Genomic DNA, 23,556 nt, shown 5'->3' with positions numbered 1-23,556 from the left:
ATAGCTGAATTGTCGCTATATTTTGATATAGCGACAATTCAGCGCTTCAGCTAGACCATAATTTTTAACAACCGCGGCAAGAGAAAATCTAAACGAATATATAAGACTATATAATATGTAATTATGCTGAGAAGTTTCTCTCTGATAATGACATTCAGCTGAATTAAGGATATAGCGTCTCCTTTCTCAATAAGATTCAGTACAAGTTGCAAAAGGGTAACATTCAAAGTGCAAATTACACAAGAAATTTTTTTAATTTGAAATATTGTATGACACTTTACATTTAATATGAAAACTGTTAAATAAAATCACTAAAATGAATTAATTTTTGAAGGAAAATAAGGCTTTTAAATTCAAAGGAAGTAGACTCTCTCTCTCTCTCTCTCTCTCTCTCTCTCTCTCTCACAGTTTGTGCCATCTATTATGGAATTATATAAATAAGCCTTATTATTTTGAGGACATGAAATATTGAATCTTGGTGGTTCGAAATGTCTACTTTATAAAAATAAAATGAAATAACGAGAGAGAAAGAGAGAGAGAGAGCTTAGCAACTCATAAAATTCAATTTCTGTGTTGAGTTCAGCTTTATTTAAACTATTTGCATCTCTCTTATCATGAGGAATGTTTCCGGATGTGAGCAACTTAATCATAAAGGATAGCGTTTACTGAAATAAGTGGGGGCTCCAAACTTAAGATAAAAATCAAGGATGTTTCTCCGGATAACTTTTATCAGAAAAACATTTCCACACGATAAGTATTCAAAATTTATTGCATTCGCCAAGAAGAGAATATAACCTCTTCCGGTGTACTTACGCCTTCAAGCAATTTTCTTCAATGAATTTTGGGAAACCTAGTGGAAAAAAGTGAGGGGGGAAAAGTGGGGAAAACACTCTTTACGAATTCCCTGAGCGCCAAATGTCTTTTCGAAAAGACATGAGGCCAATGAATATATATCAGTGAATACATTTGCTCCTTATTTATGTCTAATTTATTTGTTTTATTATGTTTCGAAACGTTTTCACTTAATAAATAAAATTTTTGATAGTTGCACTCGTTTTAATATATCTTTCGCTTTTTGAAGTGCATATTTCTAGTATTTATATTTCTTGAGGATACATTCGGCTTTTTTTAAGAATATCGAATCATGAGGATTTTATTTCATTTTAAAAAGATTTACGTTCTTGCAACATTTCACAAAAGCTATGAAACTAATTAGAGTTGTGTTCAGATATTATTATTATTATTATTATTATTATTATTTCGGGCAACTCCAAGGAGTCCTTAGACTCATCGAGGGAGGCCCTAAACATCATATCAAGAACAACTATTCAACATCCACACAGTATCTATCATACTTTGCCTTGAACTCATTCACAGTCATTGCACCCACAACAAACTCTGGCAGCTTATTCCAATCATTCACCACTCTCCAAGTAAAAAACCTAGTTCTAACAACTATTCGTTTTATCCTTTAATTCGTTTTATCTCTGCTAACTACACTCTTGTTCAGTTTCCATGGATGGCCCCTAGTTCTCCCATCACCAGACCTGTTCTGAAAACTTGTCTCTGAATTAATCTTGTAAAACCCCTTCAGTGAGTTGAATGTCTCAATCATATCATCCCTTTTCCGCCTATCAACCAATTTAATTTCTGTAACCCACAGATCTTCAACCTGTTCATTCCATAGACCAGCTATCATCTTGGTCATCCGTCTCTGGATCCTCTCTACTCCCTCCCCATCAAGAAGGAACCCAGGGGTCCAGATCTGGGCGCAGTAGTCAAGATGGGTCTTATCAAGGCTCGATAAAGAGGAACAATAGCTTGCTTATCTCTGCTCGTCAAAGTATTCTTCAGTAACCAAGTGATCTGATGAGCTGATTTAGCCACTTTTGCTATATGCCCCCTAAACTTCAACTCCCTATTCACCACCACACCCAAATCTCTGGCTTCGTCAACCTCCTGGAGTACAGTTCCACCAATGTGATATACTGCTGCTAATTTTTTCACCCCAAAATGCATAACCTTACACTTTGCTACATTAAACTGACATCCATTCTCATTATCCCAGACTGCCAATCTATCCAAATCATCCTGCAAAATTTTGACATCATGTGCGTTCACTATTGCTCTACCCAACTTTGCATCATCAGCAAATAAATGAACAGTTACTCTCAGATCCTTTTCTGTATCGTTAATGAACAAATTAAATAGTAGTGTTACATAACAGGCCTTCTTTTGGATTCCACTCCTAAATAAACTACTCTCTGATATCTGATATCCTATCCATCTCACCAACCCTATATCCATCCTCATGTGCTGCAGTTTACTGATTAGAATTCCATGCGGTATCCTGTCAAAGGTCTTAGCAAAGTCCAGCAGTATCACTGTAAATCCATTACCCTTATCCAATTCAACCGTCGCTGTATTATAAAATGAGCAAGTTACTGAGGCACAATCTACCCTTCACAAAACCATGCTGTCCTCCATACAGTATAATATTAAAATAGGAAAGTTTGGCATTCGCAAATATGATATCATAAGGGGTTTGCGGCCCACTCTGAAACAGTTCATGATTAATACAATTAAATCTGTTTAGTATAATTATTTTTCGAGATTTTCCTTCGATTCAACTATTCAGTATTCTAAAAGCTTATTACTGTTATTTGCACCATGTTGAATCATAAACAGTATATTATTATTATTAGTAGTAGTAGTAGTTGTTGTTGTTGTAGTACGCACCAACTAATATTATATACTATTAACTTATTAAAGTTATGAATATTTTATTGTTAACCATAAAAATTAATTATGGTACATCCTATCTAATAATAAATCTTATTATTTGCATTTTGTTGAAAATTATTTTATGGTATAAATTATTTTCCACTTGATTATGAAATAATATATCATTTCATAGCATAATATTAAATGATGATATGCAAACAGTTAAAGGATAACTAAGAAGGTTTATCAAAATGTCTATAAATCGTTTTTATTTATTTCTTTTTTTAACAGTACAAATTACCTTCGAAATATATTCTTCTCTTCGTTAATTTTTCATAGAATGGAAATAATTCTAGAGTCCATTTTCTACTGATGAGCGTCTTGCGAAAAAACAAACAAACAAAAGTTTTACTTTCTACAAGCTTGTTGATTGGTCTTTGTATATGTATATCTCCAAAAGACGGTAAAGATAGAATTTTATTTTAAAAATGATGCCATACTTAGAGCTTCAAGTTAGAAGATTCTTGTTTGGTTATTATACTAATAATTAGTGTAATATAAGAACTAACATAAACTAAAGTCTCTAAATCATTCTGCGTTTTTCGGATCATTGTACAGCCTTCCTTGCGGTAAAATAAACACTAAGATAGAAAAGCATTATAAAATATAAAAACTTAAGAGTTAGGAGTTGCATAGACCAAAAGCAAAAAATACGATACCTTTGCTGCTGTGGAAGAATATGGCTCATCAAACAACGCCCAAATTTTTGGCTTTAACTTCTGCCACCAAGTCAAAGTGCCGGCCAGATACTCCTCTTCCATTCCAAACTTTCTGGCAGTTTCTTCGTCGCTGGGTTTCTCAGTATCCAAGTCCAACCTGTCGAGGACAGATAAGGTTTCCTGGGTGTCTCGATGCTGTGTGTATGTCATCCAGCAACATGGCTCCACTTGATTCGAATCCAAACTCCAGAATTCGAGTTCTTCTTCGAACAGAGGACCACATACGTCGGTTGGATAGTGCAGTTTCCCCGTCCGGTAGTAATTAAGGATCTGAGCAAACACTCCTGGATGTCTGTCAAAGAAATACTCGTTGAGAACTGGGTCATAATTAGCCAGTGCTTCCGTCAGACGAGACAAGCGAGTGGCTGGGATTTTCTTCAAGGTCGCTTTATAAGTTTCGTGGCGGATGCCGCCAACGTTCAGCACCACACGATTCTCTGCGTCTAGGTTCATGACCTTAAGGGATCAAGTTCATGGCCTTGAGACCACGAAGTGTTTTAGTGGACCACATGAATAACATAGTGGTCCAATTTTAGCAAAATAGCTGCTCATGTCAGTCAGAGAGGATGATCATGTCTGTGTTCTGTTGGATGCAGCGAGAAAAACACATGTTCTGCAAAGAAGCAGAGGGAAAATGAGTTAAATGATATAGAATTCCTATAAAACAATTCATCTGAATTCTCAAGTTGAATTCCGATAATACGCTCATGAGCCAAAACATTACGAACACCCAGCCTGTTTCTAGCCAACTAGAGTGCACGAGTGGCGTGAAACATGCCAGCGACGGCAGTTTCTTGGCATGGGGATTATGGATTGTTTCAGACCAGGTATTATCCTACATAGTAACACGGTAGTACGATGGATCTGGATTCTTCTAGCAGGCAACGCCCTGTGCCACAGGGTTCGCTTGTGCAAGAATGGTTCGAAGAACATATCCAGGCATTCCGTATACTTCTCTGGCTGTCTAGTTCTTCGGATTTAAATCCACTAAACATTTGTGGAACGCAGCATCCGCCGGTATCTTTCTCGGTCGCTGACCTCCAGGACGTTATTCTGTGTAGTTGGTTAGAATAGGGAAGGACACCTTCGGTGGTCTGGTAGAGTTAGTGCCAAGATGGGTGCAAGCGGTTACCTCGGCCAAATGAGGCTGAAAATACTTAGTAGGTAGATGGTCATAATGTTTTGGCTCATGTATGTATATATATATATCAAAGTATCATATTTGTTACATGCAAAATTTAATTATTGTAAAAACTAATAATGCAAGGTTTGATCAATGATTAAAACTAATAATTAACAAACATTCATAAATGCATTACACTGCATATTTTCAGTTTCAGAAGTATCTGACTCATTCCACATATTTACTTAGAGAAGAGGTATTTCCAACTATGGTGTTCTAATCAAATGATGTTGTTGACACTTTCTGATGGGAAAGACCTGAGTTCTAATCCCGGAAGGACAAGGGTTCGAACCCTTTATAAGAACTTTTCAACTAAAGGTGAGCGAACCAGTGCGGCAGAATTTTTTTGGTTTTTCTCTGGATACACTGGCCAGAATAACATGCCTTTAGCAGACGCACACAGGCTTTATGACTTAATTGCTTCGATCGTAATTCTAAACCATCCATAACCCTCCACAAACGTGAATGACTAAATATAATTTGGCACAGTTTAGAATCTCTTCAGAGAGAACACAGACAGGAAGACGCATATTATCTCTAAAGATTTTGAAACGATATGCAAATTAGGTATTAATTTTTTTTCTCGATTTCAATCAAATTACATTTGTAATTAATAAGAGGAATTTAATAGTAAATTTATTAATTAAGCAATTGCACCATTTGTACTTTATTTAAGACACAGATGTGCTCCCTTATTTCTGATATAAGGTATTATCTTTGGTATACACTTACCAAATATTTGCTTAGATAATTGCAGAGTTGAGTGGATTTAGGTACGAGTCTCCGAACAGTATATTTAGGTTTTACATTTGGCAGAATCTTCAATTTTGTGATAATCCAGCGAGTTTTAGATGTTGCAGAGTATAAAAAATATAGAAATTAGAAAATGTTTAGAAAACTTAGAGCATATAAAGAAAAATATTAAAGTGTGTACATCTCTCCTGTTAATGAATCGGTCTTCAAGACCGATTTCATCAGTATACTGAACTTTCGACACGAAGTTTTACATTGCTAAAAATTAAATAAATAAATAAATAAAAATAAAAAACTACTAAAATACTTTGCATTGTGTCGAATAAGAGCAAACAATATGATATATATTACTCTTATTTTCGTGTCACAATAATTATAAATTATATTATCTTTGATTTTATTGTAATCATCCATGAAAATTTGTCTACACAATACTGAAAAAATGCTTATTCACCAGAAAAAAACAGATCCAACAACGGTGCATTGATACTTCTTCAAAATTCATTCATTGATACTTCTTTAAACTACAAATTTACTCCCTATGTATGTACTTCTCTTATTTTGGTAAATTTGCAATAAAATATATTTGTCGTGTCACTGATCCAAACCCTTCGACAGATTGGGTGAAATCGGATGTGGGCCAATTAATATTCATTTTGAAGCATGCTATTTCAGCTACATAAATCCAGTACTTAATGAACAGGGTTGGACGTTTAGTGTGATGATGATGATCAGCCTATTTTTCCATCCACAACAGGATGAAAGCCTCTCCAATTGCGGGAGGGTTGGGTCTACATCTATCTCCCACGGTGGCCCCATTCCATCTTTGGAGAGTATTTATATACTTGTATGAATGAATGAATGTATGAAGGTGGAAGACAATTACAAACATCCATGTCCAACAGGATTCGAACCCGCAGCCTTATATTAACTACTATCAAATTGAGTAGTTGTTTTAAATGATCCTTAAGTTCTGTGTATACACGAGGTGCTTGCCTTAGATGGTGAGCTTCCTGAGCATTTCTTCCTCTGAACAAAAATATGTCCTTGTTTAGTTTCCTCAAAATCATCTGGACACCTTATACAGCATTATGGAATGCAATGTGGAAAAAAAACGAGTGGCCTTATACTTTAATGAGTGGTGTCCTACAACATCCATTATTATTACTTTTTTACTTTTTGTAGTACTTCAGTTTTCTATTTCGAATATCTGGATATCTAGTGAACATGTTATTCCTTCAATTTACTTTTCTCTCTCTCTCTCTCTCTCTCTCTCTCTCTCTCTCTCTCTCTCTCTCTCTCTCTATCACACACACACAAAGAATTTTATGCATTAACCATGCACAAAATTATTTTATATATTACAAAATATGGAAAAACAAATCAGTTCGCAAAACTGATTTGTTAACTGATTTCTCCATTGATTTGAAGAAAAAAAATGAAAAGATAATTATCGCCGTTTAGTCATTTCCTTTAAAGGAAAATCATCTGATGAACTGATTTGGCTTTACATCAATACTATTTATGTGTTGCTACAAGAAGGAAGAGAGAATATAGCTAGTGGACATGCTGGAAGAAATGTTTTGCTCAGTGAATGAAATGTGCCCTAAGGAACGCCGATGGTCTTTCTGATGGTAACTTCAAAGGACAGATGTTGTTGTGGCAAAAAAAAAAAGTTAAAAAATAGGAAGAAGTAAAAAAAAGTGTCTAGCTAGAGATTAGAGAAAAATAACGAAGTACATCAGAATACACGCGCATGAACGGCTCTGATAATTACATTTAGACCCTGCCAGAGTTCACTGTCTTGCCGATAAAGTAGTCACGCAAAACTTCACTCAGTCGTTAATAAAGAACGCGATCCTAACTGCGACGCTTCTTTTAGAGAAAGAGTGAACACACAAATTCAAATACTCACCACTAAACTAGTCAAGCAAAGTGTGTGCAAGTTGAGCAAGAATTCTTGGCTATCTCCAAAAATCACTTCAATTTTGTTTGAATTTTTTTCTAATTTGTTTAGTTGTTGTGTTTGTTAATACTATTCTGTTGGGTGTTATTTAGCTTCAAGTTGGAGACTGTTTTAGTCTCTATACATGTGTGTGTGTGTGTGTAGGAGTGGGGATTGCAATCATTCACGCGTAGTAAAGCAATTTATCTCAAGTACCTGGAAGAAAATCTAACATCCAATAAGAAGAACGAGAATTTAAGACTAATACATATTTTTAATATGGTTATCGATTAGCAATAAGAAAAGTATAACAGCATCTATCACTGTATACAGACGTCTTAAGCCATTGACCGAACGATTATGTTTGCATCGATTTTATTCACTCAGTAAGGTAAGGTAAGGACTAGTCACAAGTAATACTCCATTTTAAGACTTGACGGTCTTGTATAGACATTTCCAAGGATTTGACTTCTTGAATGCATGGATAAAAATATTGTCGACGTACATCAATCTAAAATATCTGGATCCGTTTACTTATTAATTCAAGAAACTTGTATAGGTACATGGCTGACTTCACACTACAAGAACTTGTTTTTGTCGCCGCACAACTGGAACACTTATATACTTCACACCCTTTCATGTTAAGAATTCAAGATTTCGCATAAAGCTTTGCTTTTACTCTGCACATAAAGGTCTCGAAGCAAGTGGTCACATTCCCCTCTTGCATATTAATATTAATATTAATGCGCTTTGCTTCGATACAAGTGTACTACACTCGACAGACGACCCACACCAACCAAGCGAAAGAGACTCATTAAATAAGCATGACATGTTATTACGGACACACCCCGGGTCAGAGGACTGTCAGAAATACATCCCTGAATGACGTCAGAATTTCAAGAAAGAAAGTGGGAGGTAAAGCTCCAAAACAGCTTACTGTTTTAAGTTAAATGCCTCTTATTTTAAAACGACAAACTCCGACAATTGTCATTATACTGTTCGGAGCAAAAACTAAAAGTACACATTAAAAGAAAAATACATAAATGCTCACTATTTTCTGGAGGATAATTATAGGATGTTTCTTTTTTTTTTTTTTTTGATAGCGAGATATATAAAGACAGAATGTAAGCGTTTGCTTTCGCAGGTAAAAATTCATATCTTTCTCTCTACTGCTGATTTATTTTGTAGAATCTCTGTTTTGCATACATTTTTAGCTTTTATTCAAAAATAAAATATAAATAACGGAATAAATTAAAATTCATATAAACTAATTTTTTCCCCCAACTCTTTTAGCTGTTCATACACGTAAGAGAATGTCATTTTTACTTTGTGGTTCGTAAATAATTTTCCGGAATAATATATTCGAAGTGAAGTCAGGCAACTTGCCAAGCTGTACAAAAAAAAAAAAAAGCAACAGGTTTGGATTGTTTCGATTTTTTATATGAGTGAAAAAGGGCATTTTTGTAAAGAATTGAGATTAATTATTAATATTGAAAATTATTTCTTGGTTATTGATATTTTAAAACACTGCATTCATAATTTATTCATTTTAAACTTAATTGTAATCTACAATACATCAAGGACATTGGTATATAAAACAGGAATTTGAAACAATGATTTTTGACTACTAAAAATGCAATTTTAGTTACCTGTATCATATTTATTTTGTACAGGTACGTTTCGTCCTATACTTCACACTGAATAAATACAATGTTATGAAAATAGACAGATCGATTAACCTAGTCTCGTTATCGCCATTAAAATAAAACACACCGGTCGCCATCGAATGGAAAAATCGCTTTTCTTTCTCGTGCTAGAACTGGTGTGCATCCGCGAGACATGTACGCGTTGGTCTGCAGCAGTTGAATCGCGTGACTTGTTTAAGGCTGGCGTCATCTAAAATAAAATGGAATTTATGGAGTTTTTCGCTGGATTTTTTTATGTTATTCTGTGTGTGATAAAATAAAGTATTCATGTATTAGGAATGTTTAAACAGTTGTAATCTAAAGAACTGTGTCTACAAAATGTGATATACTGTACTAAAAAAAAAGTAAGGTTGAGAATGTCCTTTTTTTTTTTTCCAACCGTTTTTTTTTCCCGATTTTGATTGTATTCTTTACTTAGTAAGTTGTAGGCAGACTATAAGACACGAAGAGCGTCAGATGCAAATAAAAATAGTCACTAATGTGAATGTATACTTAGGGAAGGTTAGGAAGGGAGATAGATTTGTGATATCAAAGTCGTGCGATTAAGAATGAGAAAGGTTAATATTTTTATTCCGTTAAAAAATGACAATTCCCTTTCGTTGTTATTATCTATTCGAACTTGGTGAAAATTTGTCGAAGTGGGTGGAAACTACGTGACCATGACGTTAGGTCGGGGTTGTAAGTGTTATGTTTAGGTGCTCGTTTAGCAAATAATGCTCACATGGTTCAGCACTTGTTACAATCTGTCAGGTTAGCGCAGTATACACCTAATAAGATTCGTTGTCGCTGCTTTTTTTTTTTTTTTTTAGCGCTAAATGACAAAACGATTCGAAATACAAAAAAGAACGCTCTGCGCTCACTGAAGTAATTTAATGAAATTTGGAATTTGAATTTACGATCTACAAAACATCGTCAAGTCATCTGAAATTTCGTTTCAATCGGATCAATTTAGGGACCAAATTTGGTAAAAACGAGTCTAAACGATAAGCTAGAAATATTTATTTCTTAAGATACGTAAAAGCATTTTTCAGGTATGATTATATTGACCTTGGAAATATTTTTATTCTGGCAAGTCTATTTGCTGGTTTTCTTGACAGTGCAGATCGATAACTAACACGACCGCAGATGTCTGAAATTTATATGCAATATATAACAAACATATTTATCAAGAATGGTGTCACTTTCGGTCTCACCTGCATTTTACTGATATCAGTAAATAGTTACGGAAAAAATATTTCCTGGCAGAAAATGAAACCTGCTTTCACAACAAAATATTTGGTGATCTGTGTTGATGAAATTACACTGTAAAGCCTGTATCCATTTTCTCTCTCTCTCTCTCTCTCTCTCTCTCTCCAATGTTAATTAATCTCTCATTTAATAGTGTTAGCAGGGAACTTAATTTTATTGCTAATTGTATTAAAAAAAGCAAATTCATTTCATGATAAAAAAGAATGCGAACTTTTTTTTGAGATAAGAGAGGTGATTAAAGAAACTGAAACTAATGCTTACAATGGAAATGAATAGAGAATTTGCGATTCACATTCTAAAATAACCACGCAGTTAGTTTAACAGTTCTTAGAGAAGAACGATCGAAAGCGTATTTTTATCTTCGCTTTTAACACAATATATAAAGTTAATAACAACAAAAAAAAAAGAAAAGTATAACAGTTAACTTTCATGAGTTCTCACAATTAGTTGTTTGGAGCCTCCGTAACTCAGTCGGTATAGACGAAGCCCTTTGGTCTGAAAGACCTGGGTTCGATTCCCGTCCATGATGTGAGGAACCTTTATCTGGTCTCTTTCGAATAAAGGAGTTAGCCGGTCTCATACAGGGTAGGGATTTTTGCACCCCCTCCCACCAGAACGACTAAACCGGCCCCGTGAACACACAAGGATTACAGTCAGGAATACTTCAAACCCAGGCATAGGCCTGATTCGTCAGCTATGCCGGTCCCGAGCCCGGATAAAATTAGGGGGGGGGGAGGGTGAGATAGTGCCGTACCTCCCCGTAAAAAGGTCTCACGGCCGTTGTATTATCATACGAAATAAATAATTAGTTGTTTAGATATATTTTGCCGATTACATATATCTAATGTGTTTTTTTTCTTCACTAACAAGAACAATCATTAATATGAATATCTTGAAAACTAAATAATATATCATATTGTCACTAATACTTACACAGGAATGCTAAAAACTGATTAATTCATATGTAAAAAAAATCTGAGCGGAAGTTGGTAAAACGATTCATACTAATAAAAGCATGTATTTTGCACTCTTGGAGAGAGAGAGAGAGAGAGAGAGAGAGAGAGGGGGGCGAAGTGGACTGCATCCTACTTCCATCCATGAAAGATTTAAATCCGAAGATTTTTTTATTTTTTATTTTCATTACCATTAAATAATTTCTCCTGGTGCACCCTATTGGGTATCTACCTGGATACTGAACGAACGAGGATGGGCTGGCAATTTGGGATTTAGCCGACCAAATTGTATTCTTATTGGCTTAAACTAATATAGAAAATGATGGTACAACATGACAAAATTTCATACCAGCTGGGGCGTCGCCCGGTTAAACAAGGTCCCCGTTGTTTTCGCAAGGGAACTAGGGCGAACAGCGAAAAGTCAGCTACTGTAACAAATCTCAAAGCACACCCCAACTCAACATCCGAGAGTTAAAGATCGGTACTGTCAACATAAGAAGGCCTAAATGGCAAAAAAATGGAGCTAGCTGAGGAATTAGATAAGTACCAGATCGACATAATAGGGGTGACTGAAACAAAAAAAAGACAAAAACTGGTGAGATCTTTCTGAGCAATAAATACAAAATGTTATATTCAGGAAATGACAATCAAGAAAAAGAAGGAGTAGCCATAGTATTCAACATAAAATATGAGGCTAATCTTCTTCAATGGCAGGCAGTCTCAAGTAGAGTGATGTGGGCAAATATCAGAATGGGAAATTGGACAATGAGACTTATTTGTGCCTATGGTCCCACAGAAGATTCTACTAAGGTAGAAATGGAGAAATTTTTTGACGCTTTAGAAAAAGCAACTGACACAATGAAAAGGGAAAAGCTGGTCCTTGTTGGGGATCTAAATAGCAGAGTAGGAAATGATTGTCAGCCATACAAAAATATTTTGGGACAATTTGGAGAAAAGAGCAAAGCTAATAATAATGACAAATACCTGTTGGATTTCTGCTCAGGACATGGACTGGGTATTACTAACACCATGTTCCAACATATAAAATGTGCACAAATTCACATGGAGAGAAGAGGCAAGGAATAAGAAAAGTCTCATTGAGTATGCTATTGTTGATAGAGATGTTTTCTCCCTGGTGCAGGACACCAGAGTGTACAGAGGATTTGAAATTGGAAGTGATCACTATTTACTCTTGAGCAGGATAAAATTGAATTTCATATTGAAAAGAATAACATGTAAGAAAGTTTTAAAGTGAATAAAAGTTGAGCAGCTCTCAGATGGGAAGTGTAGACTAAAGAACACAAACATTATTGAAGAAAAAATGAAAGAGTTTGAGAACAGGAACCAAACCTTGGAGATTCAGTGGCAAACTCTGAAGAAAACATTGATTGATTCTGCCAGAGAGGCATGTGGTGAGGTTGTCTGCAAGGATAGAAAAATCAGAACTCCATGGTGGACACAGGAAGTTAAAGAGGCAGGGAAGGAAAAGAAGAAAGCATATCAAAAGTTCCTGGAAAATAAGTTAGCTTTTGCTCTTAGAGAATACAGAGACAAATGTAAGAAAGCGACACACTGTGTAAAACTAGCTAAACAAAAGTCATGGGAGGACTTTGACAAGAATATAGAAAATAAATATCAAGAAGGTGCAAAATATTCTGGAGGTTGTTGAAGAAGCTCAGAAATTGAGGAAAGAGTGTTGTAAAAGGAATTAGAGATGATAAAGGTGACATGAAAACTGGAGAAAAATATATCCTTGGAGGTATGGAGTAATTACTTCGAAAAATTGCTAAATGAAACAACAGTGATAGCACAGTGGTAAAAAACACTCGACAGGCATACAGTCAAAAACACATATCCATACTTGAAGTAGAAAAAGCCATCAACGGTTGAAATGTGGAAAGGCAGCAGGAGTAGATGATATTCGACCAGAAAAGATGAAGTATGGAGGTATAAAAGTCTTACAGTGGTTGCACAGCATAGTCAGCAGGCCTGGACAGAGGGATGAATTCCCGATGATTGGAGTAGAACTCTCATAGTACCCATATATAAAAAGGGAAATAAAACTGAATGTGAGAATTGCAGAGGTATTTCCCTACTGAGTGTTCCTGGTAAGATTTATGCAAGTATACTTGATAAACGGCTGAGAAGAATTATGGAAGAAATGCTTGGTGAAGAACAAGCTGGATTCAGGTCAAACAGAGGCTGTCAGGATCAGATCTTCACTTTACGACAAATAGTTGAGAAACCATGGAAATATAACAAAGATCTGTATTTAAGTTTTGTTGACCTGGAAAAGTCATATGACAAGGTGCCAAGAGAGAAGCTATTCAATACGTTACAGTTATATGGTGTCAATGGGGCATTATATCAAGCAATACTTAGTCTTTATTTGAGTTGTAAGTCAGCAGTGTGAATGAAAGTACAAGAAGATGGTTTAATGTTAAATCTGGTGTGAGACAAGGATATACATTATCCCCTCTGTTATTCATTATCTATATGGATCACATTATGAAGGAAAGTGAGATTAAACATGATATCAGAATTGGAGATGTTAATGTCAGCTCCTTGCTTTATGCGGACGATGTTTTACTTCTAAATAAATCCGCTACAAGTCTGCAAGATTCCCTGACTAAATTGAATAACTGTTGTAATAGATATAGTATGAAGGTCAGCATTAAAAAGACAAAGACAATGAAAATAGGCAGAAACATTGAAAATATCAACTGCATTGTGAATAGAGAAACCTATAGAACAAGTAAAACATTTTGGCTACTTGGGCATGATATTTAGTGAAGATGGTAAATTAAATATGGAAATAGACAACATAATCAACAAAGCTGGTATGGTAGGCAGTCAATTGAATAAATTCATATGGAATAAGAGAGAAATTAGTCGGAACACTAAATTAGCTGTATACAAGACGGTGTTCAAACCAGTTTTAATTTATGGATCTGAGAGCTGGGTCAGAAGTAAAACACTTGACTAAAGACTATAGACCGCAGATATGAGAGTCCTGAGAAAGATTAGAGGCGTGAACAGATGACATCAATGGCAATATCATATTAAAAACGAGGATATTAGGAAAGAACTTGACATTGTCAGCATCCAGGAACGCGTTAGCAGAGCTAATCTCAGGTGGTATGGTCGCTTAAACAGAATGGGCGAGGAAAGATTAGCAAAACAAGTGTTCTCTGCCAGGTTGGCAGCAAAACGACCCAGAGGAAGACCAAGATATAGGTGGATTGATACGGTACAAAGTGCCTTAGACGATAGAAATATAAGATCTAGTAATGTTGGGATCTTGACAAGTAACAGACTGATTTGGAGGAAAATTGTGGATTGGAAGTTAGTAATGATGTAAATTTTTCATGTAGTACTATCATATCCTGTACACCCCTTGAGGGTACACGTCAGGAATTTGGTGATGATTGATGATTAAATAATTTTATCGAGTATGCAGAAAAGAACCACTATTACGGTATAATATTTTAGCTGTTACTTCCTTGTTGTAGGATATTTATATACTATCTTAGTAGTGGATAACATTGTCGCAGTTAAAATGAAAGGCCGATATACATGGATCACATTTCTGTCCCTTAAGACAAGCACGCAATCACTGCGTCCATCCAGAAATCATTGGAGTTCCTAAGCAGTGGACTTTCACGTTCGTTCTTTTTTATTCTTTCTTTCTGTTAAGACACTCTTGAAATTGCACAATTCAAATACATTCCGAGAATTTAAATTGTTATTCGTTGTTGTTGTTGTTTTACATCCATGTATTTCGCTTTATGTTAGAAAACTGTTCATGAAGAGATCAAGTACTCTTTCCAGTATTGCTTACACGCAGTTGCAAAGAACATTTAATAGACTGAATAGGAACCAGTACACTGCAGGGGAAATGTTTTAGCAATAAATTAGGAAAATATTTCTTTTCTGTGTGAAATTAGCTGGAGGTAGCTATCACTACGAGGAGAGTCTGTATTGTCTTTTCCAAGAAGAAAGGCTTAGCAGTTTGAAACAAACTTTCAGTTGAAAAATCCTTGTATTCTGGTCTTTTCCACCAAAGGATCTGATTCTTTTGATTGAACTATGGACTCTCTTGGAGAAAACGCATCTCCGCTTACTACGTATTTGATCAAATGAATAAACTTTTCATGCTTCCACCTTAATTTTCGAAAAATGTGCCGGCAGTTTCCAGTTATTCCGACTGATAATAGGTGGAACTCCGACATTAAACTTTGATATCACTAGTACTGATAGATTGGATCGATTTAAGACATAATAACACTTTTGAGATCTCTAAAAGAAGGTAACTGTGAGGCCCACTGAGAAGCGCCCACTGCGTATTTCTGACAAAAGAATTCCGAGTTCATTAACAGTTTTTCTCTATGGATTTTGATAATGTCAAAATCTTAGCGAAATTTACCGAAAACTATCCGAAAAAGAATAGGCTTATTTGAAAATTCAAGCAAAAACTTGGGGATGTGATATTTGAGAAATGAAGAGGAAATGAACATATGTTGCTCCTCATATTCACTAGAAGATGGATAAAACGAAGGTAATAAGCATATTTGTATTTTCTATCGAAAATAACTGCTGCAAAAGCTGCTAATCCTTATTCATATACGAAAAATAAGATGGGTATCTTTTTTTTGTTTTTATTTTTTTACGAATTTTGATTTTGATATTTCAGATTTAGATATTTTTTCATCATTAACCACAGATTTTGGGTTACTTTTATAAATCAATGGATACAAGTATTATATTTTAATATGTAAACCAGCAAGCAATGAACCTACAGAAGTTGTGCTCAGTAGTAGTGGTAGTAGAAGCACACTACATAAAAAGATATACACTCATTTCTAAGAAAGAGCAGTTGCACATTAGCCAAATATAACCACGTACAGGCTACACTAGTGTAATGAACATTGTAACTGGTCTGTAGTTTGCTGCAAGTCTGGGATATGAAGCTAAAAATCAAGTTTCGTCCTTTCTGCAAATAGAGAGCGAGTTATACGACTATTACAGATGCCAATAGAATGTTTTAGGATTAACTTAATCTGACCAAACTTTGCTGCAAAAATTTGGTTATGTTGGGTTTAACAGCCTGAAGCTATTTCTTCTTGTATGGATTCTGATCTCTGGTTATGGTGTGCAAGGATGAACACCAATGTATACATGCAACATTTCTGGATAATATAAATCTTCTTACTTTTGGTAGTTTTACAGACGAATGTCTCTCTAAACTCAGCAATGCACTAATCATACTGCGGGACTCTGTTACGACCGACATAGTTTGAGTAAAATGATGGGGAAAAAGTGAGTGATCCGCACGTTATCTCGGTTCAACGTATCAGAACGCCTTTGGGACGAACAAACAAGATCAGTTCTTTCTCCAGTGACACATGTATTTATGGTTATGTTGAAGGAATAATAATGGTATAAAACGGCCTAACTCATAATTACACAGATTGGTAGAAAGCATACCTGTAAGAAAGCGTTCCTCTCAGTCAGACACTGTTTGTTCAACATTGCGAAAAATAATGAAAAAGGATTTCGGGTTGAAGATGTTCAAGTCCATACACATTAATGAACCCAGAGACAGTGATCTGGATATTCCAATTCATGAATCAAGTGGACAAGTTTTTTTTTTTTGTTGTTGTTCTATAAATATGCGAGATGAATCTCAAATTAAAACGGATTCTTCGCCAAGACTGCTGCATATTATGCTCTTGTATTTCATAAATATCTTCATAGCACATCCAGTAGACGAGGATTTAATATGACAAAACCACTTCGAAGCTTTACGCTAAACAACATACGATAATTCACTTTGGAGGATTATGAAAGAACAAGTTTACCAGCTGCAGATAACAAGTATTGAAAATCTCAAAGCAGTCATCTGGGATTGCTTATATAGTATTCAGCTTTTATCCCGGAAGAAAATGTTTAAAATAACACGGATAGATTAAGCAATGTATACACAGAGCAGAAGGTAATATATAGATTCCACTGCGAAGGGATTTCGAGCAAAGTTATAGTTTTACCATGGACGTACTTCTGTGTTACTATTGGCATTATGCCAAGAGTGAAATTATACAAGGCATACCATTACCAAATGTTCAATTAACAACGGTGGGTAAAATCTTTCGTTGTTGCAATTTATGTAGCTACAAGCAAATATTTGCACCAGTCCGTATGAGATTAATAACAACGTAAAAACAGTCGTTTATTTTACAATATTTTTTGTTAAAACACCGAGTTATTCTGACAATTGTTAAAAGTAACCTTAAGTAACTTTTAACAAGATTATTGAGCAGCATATGTTGATCATGCAGTAAGAAATGCTTTGGAGAGCTTAATATACGTGTATTTCGTTTATGGAGTAAGCGTTGATTTCTTTTGCGGTTTCGTTTATTTATTTGTAGAATTATTTAAATCTTAACGGATTCATTTTCCTGAATTCCCTAAAGCTAGATGCGTGATAGGCTTGCAACGTTTTGATCAGGATTCATATATAAAAAAAGGAAAACTTATTCGACATTACCATTATTTCTAAACATCAAATTACGAATTTTGATAAGTAGATATATGAAATTATTTAAAATAAACGGTCTCCAACAATGTATATTGTTTTTCAAAGATAAACTGTCTTCGAAGCGTGGTTGTAGACAAAAGAAAATTACTCGAACGAAATAGACGTCATTTTAGATTGCTGGATGTGTGTGTGTAAGCCAAATGGAAGACACAATCGCAATGTATCTGCCTTGTTTCTTTATAATAACAGTAATTGTCATGCTGGCAAGCGCTTCTGACGGGTTTATATTGCTATCTGTTTCTTGAAATAACTTTTTTTATATATATTTTAATAAGGACTTATGCGAATAACTGTGAACTTCTAGTGAGGTCTGGATATAATTTACGAGATAACATCACTACACATATTCTTTCAAGGATAAACATCAGCTGTAATTTTATTGTGGGGTTTAGAGTGTAGGCGCCTTTGATTACAGATTGCAAAGATTTCAAACTTAACATCCTAATCTTAGTTATTTTCTGTAAATAGTAGCGTCTACGTTTAAATTAACTGATTTCGCATTTTCACGTTTATGACACACACACACACACACACACACACACACACACACACACACACACACACACACACACACACACACACACACACACACACACACACACACACACAGAGAGAGAGAGAGAGAGAGAGAGAGAGGAGGGTCTGAGAAGCATTATTTCCCTCGTTATGTTCGTATAGACATCGTATAAAAACTGCAATTTTTTTAGCATACTCGTCTGACCAGACATAAACTCATGTGCCTCCAATAAGCAGGTCTGACTTCGTCCGATGAAATTCACCTATAATTTAAAGACGTCCCCAGACATTGGTAAAATGTGAAGGGATAGAACATTTTTTATTTGTTTCTGTACATTTCCATTATGGAGAAATTTCATTTGCTTTTCTCTACTGCGCATGTGTGTATGGGCCCAAATATCGAAATTCAATTGTTGTTTTAGGTTCTTTTAAGTTTCTTTAGTTATGCTGTTATCAATACTATGATGAATCTACTTATATAACTAAAATAATTTATTTCAAATATTCACTTTTGACATCGTCAATTCGATCGACCTTTAACACGAACTTTAAAAGAGAAGTTTCGCTAGTCTACACCTGAAAAAGTGTTCATTCGAATAGAAAATTTTTATTTTGATATCTGTATAAAAATTGAACATCTCAAACTCTGAAGTGTCTTCCGATATTTTAGTTACTTAATTATAATGAGGCGGCCGCTTATGTTCTTTGCGAGATAAGATTTTATGCATTTTATCATAATAAATTCACTTTAATTCCTTAAAGGTCAAAATGTTACCTTTCACTCTCGGAGAATATAATGTACCTTTCAGATTAGCATTCAAGAAGAAGAAGAGGAGAAAAATAAATAAAGAAAGAAATATACTTTACTTGAAGGTGACTGACATTTTTATGTCCTGAAATGCTGTATGCGAGTGTGTACACATGAACGAACTGGTAAACAAAGAATGTGAATAAAAGAAAGGCAACTCGCCCGAACAGTTGCTTATAATTGGATAAAAATAATCGGTTTTGTGAGATGGATGGTGCCAATGATAAACATTTTTCTATAAATCGATATGCTGCGTGTGTGGAAATCTGAGGAAGAAATTCATAATAAAAAGAGTCAACACTTTTATTATGGATTCTCAGAGTAAAAAGATAGAAGTATAATCAATAAATTGAATATACAGAGCTATCAAAAGAGTAATTTACTATATTAAACAGACATTTTAAATGAACATTTGAAATCCTTTAATCCGACAAACTGAGTACCAGACCGGAGCCAAAGTGGAGAACTCGAGGTTACTAGAATTCATAAAATGTTATGAATATAATAATTATACTGTACGTAGCTATTAATAAAGGAATATGTAACGTACTTCACAAAAAATCTAAAGTGTTTGTATGCATTATTTTATTTAATGAACTTCGAGATATTCTTTAAACATTCCAGCCTCAGTGACCAAGAAAATGAGGTTTCCGCTTGGCCACCAAATCGAATCGATCCCGTACAGGCTTGCATGTTTATGAAAGGCAGTGGAATTCATCATCTGCCTTGCTTATTGATGACCGAAATATCAAGAAAAAAAAATATAACCTGATGATCTCTGGAGTTCAGTTTTCCGTGTACCTAACTCCTGGAAGTTGGAAACTATAGCTGGAGCTTTCCAACTTCCCTTAAGGTATTCTTATACCATATAACACTGTATTTATGCAAATACAAGTAAATATGCGAATTGCCTGTCATTGATTTTTCAAGATACAGTAACAGTATCTTTTGTTTACTTCTTTTTGCTAATCCTCTAGTGATAAGAATCCGTTGCGGTGTGTTGTCTGAAAGAAAATCAGCAGGAAAACTTGACAGAAACTGTGACTGATGAGAAGCAGTTTCACTATTGACATCTAAAGGAATTCTCACGATTAAACAATAGTATAGTCAAACTTATTTCTCTGGCGAGATCAGAAACTTCAAACCTTTCCTTAGCTGGTCAGATGATAAATTGCTAAAAAGCTATACTTCTCTTTAAAACTAGTAATAGTGTCTGCACCGAAACATTTATTTATTATATGGAATTATTTTATTACATAAGTAAACAGGAATATTTACTTATGTAAATATTTATTTTTATTTAGCCACCCTTCTGAGGATTATAAATGACTTAAAAGTAGATCGCATAAATGTATTATTTTTAGAAATTGGTAAACTCTAAGATCTCAAGTTTTAAGAACTCTTATCATTGAAATGAAATGGCCTTATTGTCAAGGAATTTCGTTACTAATTCTTTGCCTATAAAGAATACCTCTAAATCCTAACTCTACTCTGAAAAAAAAGTATATATAATGACGATGAACCATAATGAAACGAATTAATTACAACTTCAGTAATCCTAGAAACAGTCAAAACTGAAATGTGACTCGATTAAAATCCGAGTATCTTTGATTAGCATTCTTTTAGATACCATTGAATGAAAATGAAGAACAGAAAAGTAAATGATTAGTTTGGTTGGTCACCTTATTGCAGCTGGAAGAACTGGAAGAAATGGGCCAGCTATTTCTGACGGTTAAGGATGAGGATTGACTACCATCCAGTCTTCAAAAACATAATTATGGCTAAATGGATTCCTCTACTCCCTTTGGCGAATAAAAGGTAATCGGATTTACTTACTTACTGTATATGAAACATACAGTAACTTATTACACAAACACATCTTAAGATAGGCACTGCCAAGATATTTTTAAATTGGTGACGAACAAAATCCAACATTTCTTGGCATGAAAGCGAGCGATATTAAATATTAAATATAAGCTTCCACACAGACGTGATGTAACGTCTGGCAAATTCGGAGGTATAGAATATTCATCTTGAGATGAGGTGCAACCACCTCAGCCTCCAATGCATTTAAGAGAATATAATGCTTATCAACGGACGTTGTGAGCTTATGACCTCCCAACTGTTGCATTAGCAAGATACAACTAAACGTCATCCAATAGCCACAGTACACTTTTTTCCCCTGGATCACACTGTTGTACATTCGAGATTTCATTAAGTACAGATTTAACAGAAGAATTAAATGCCTCATTTGTTGAAACGCAATAGTTTAATGTATCTTTTTTTTTTCGGTCAGGGTAAGTAACAAATAATAATAATTTACGATTATGAAGTAAAAGCAAATTAATGTTTCTGTATTCTGAATATTCTATAAAAATCACTGATTTATTGAAAATGTTCATTTTTTTATTGTTTGAAGTGTTTATATTTAAATTTCCTTCGAAAATATTTAAATGCTTGCTAGCTAGCTTTCTTCAATTTTTCCCCTGGGAATTCAACTGCAAGTTTCTGTAATTAATTAAAACATCGGAAAAAATCTTCTTTTCGAAAATGACTTTCAATAAAGAAAACCTTTATGCATTTTCTCTGAGCACACAATAAAAGGGTACAACAGGAATCTTGTAATCCGACCTCACAAATATGAAGTTGTTGAAATCCCTATTGTTAAAAGAGTTAATTGGAATTACATTCAGCGAGAAACTACTTTTATAGTCTCTACTAATTGTTGTTTAACTGCGCTGAATATACTCTAATTGTCTTTTGATTATTTCATCCGACCTTTGAAAAACTCTTGAACTTCGAATTCAGGCAAGAGATTTAGATCCCATTTTTATTTGTACTAATGAGCAAGCAATTCACTAATTATCAGAAGCTAAACATGTGCCTTAAAGCAATTTCCTGTGCGTGTGCGTGTGTATTTTGTATGTTAAACAACTTCTAAGTGTACTGTTTTCAATCATTGTAAAAGGGGTCTTTTTTTTTTTTTACGTATCTCAGTGCTGTTCTTTAAGAAACATGTTTCCAGCAAGTTGTTTATATCTAACGCTATTTCAGAAAGAGAAATGTAGGCGTGTAACGCGATTAGAAAGACTCTATTTTCTACAAACGCTCTTGATAGATTCTAACACTTAGGAAAACATTTAGGAAAAAACTGTTGTAATGTGCATAACTGTCATTTACAATCTGCTAGAGCAATTAATGCTTTCAGTATGTTAAGGATAATAACAAACATTGTTTACTGCATTTATGGGTGAATTAAGTCTCGAATCACCCAATAAAACTGATAAAAATCTTAGTTAAATTGTAGGACGAACTGTGAAGAACAACTAGCTTTTCGAAGTTTAAATAAAGAAGTGTTAAAAACCAAGTTTCGTGCAACAATACACCCTCTGTCCAAAAAGAAACTGAACTTTTCGAAAATAGAAGAAACTAGTGGCACCACCTATTGCATATTTTTGTTGTCGAAAACGGCAACTTTCATTAGTGTTGTGTCAACTGTTTATGACATTTGTTTCATTAGAAGTCGAGTTATAGTGCCAAGAGTGACAGTGTGTTTTGACGAACGGTCGGTCGTCACGATATTCGTGCCGTACGCGACGAATTCTCGCTATCAATCGCTTCAAAACTTCGAGATAAAACTCACCATTGACCATTTGGCCAAGCGGAACGAATTCTTTGTGGATAATGCCCTTGGAATCGTAGAAACAAATCAGCATTGTCTTTACTTTTGACTTCTCCAAGTGACTTTTTTTCGGATGCCCCTCTTCTGATGGTCTCCACTCAGCACTCTGTTTCGGACTCATACTCAAAACACCACGTTTCGTCACCAGTAACGATCGTTTCAAGGAAGCTTGAGTCCTTACGAACAGTTTTAATGAGGTCCCTGCAGTGTTCAATTCGATACATTTTTCGGTCGTCGGTCAACTCGTGGGGAACAAATCGCGAATTCAATTTACGAAGGCCCAAACTCTCGGTCAAAATGCTATGCACAGTTGATTTTGGAATCCCCAATTCATCTTCAATCAATCTGTATATAGCATGTTGACGTGTTCTGAGGAAAACGAAATGCATCCAAATCAGTTTTATCACACTAATATGGTATTATATCACACAAATGATTAAATATAATAATCTAAAACACGAAAATTTCTTTTCAATAAGATAAATCTTCGCATATTTCAATAAGTTTCAAAACATTCAAACAATTAAAATTAATTCAAGATGATTCAGTTTCATCATTTTAATTCTCCTAAAGAGAGAATTCAAAATGAAGAAAGAAAAAAAGATTTATTTTTTACAGAAAAGAAAACAACAGAAGCACAGTGTGATTATTGCAGGCACTA

The 23,556-nt window shown here is 34.7% G+C and overlaps 2 protein-coding genes across 2 annotated transcripts in view; one reads left to right on the top strand and one right to left on the bottom strand.

The window, feature by feature from the left end:
- eIF2Bdelta (eukaryotic translation initiation factor 2B subunit delta) overlaps positions 1-23,556 on the top strand; it is a 380,912-nt gene that overhangs the window by 55,733 nt on the left and 301,623 nt on the right. The window lies entirely within an intron of this gene.
- The window catches only part of LOC150097559 (potassium voltage-gated channel protein Shaw-like), a 127,218-nt gene that overhangs the window by 55,647 nt on the left and 48,015 nt on the right, over positions 1-23,556 (bottom strand). The window contains exon 2 of the mRNA XM_090407676.1: positions 3,444-4,116. Within this exon, the coding sequence (XP_090263802.1) occupies positions 3,444-3,956 (513 nt within the window). The 5' untranslated portion in view covers positions 3,957-4,116. The remainder of the gene's footprint in view (positions 1-3,443; positions 4,117-23,556) is intronic.

Source organism: Typopeltis vanoorti, chromosome 17 (assembly GCF_054136105.1).
Source record: "Typopeltis vanoorti isolate ZY-2024b chromosome 17, IOZ_Tvanoo_1.0, whole genome shotgun sequence".
Lineage (NCBI taxonomy): Eukaryota > Metazoa > Arthropoda > Arachnida > Uropygi > Thelyphonidae > Typopeltis > Typopeltis vanoorti.
Note: the sequence above shows the minus strand (reverse complement) of the source record. Positions and strands in the feature narration are given on the sequence as shown.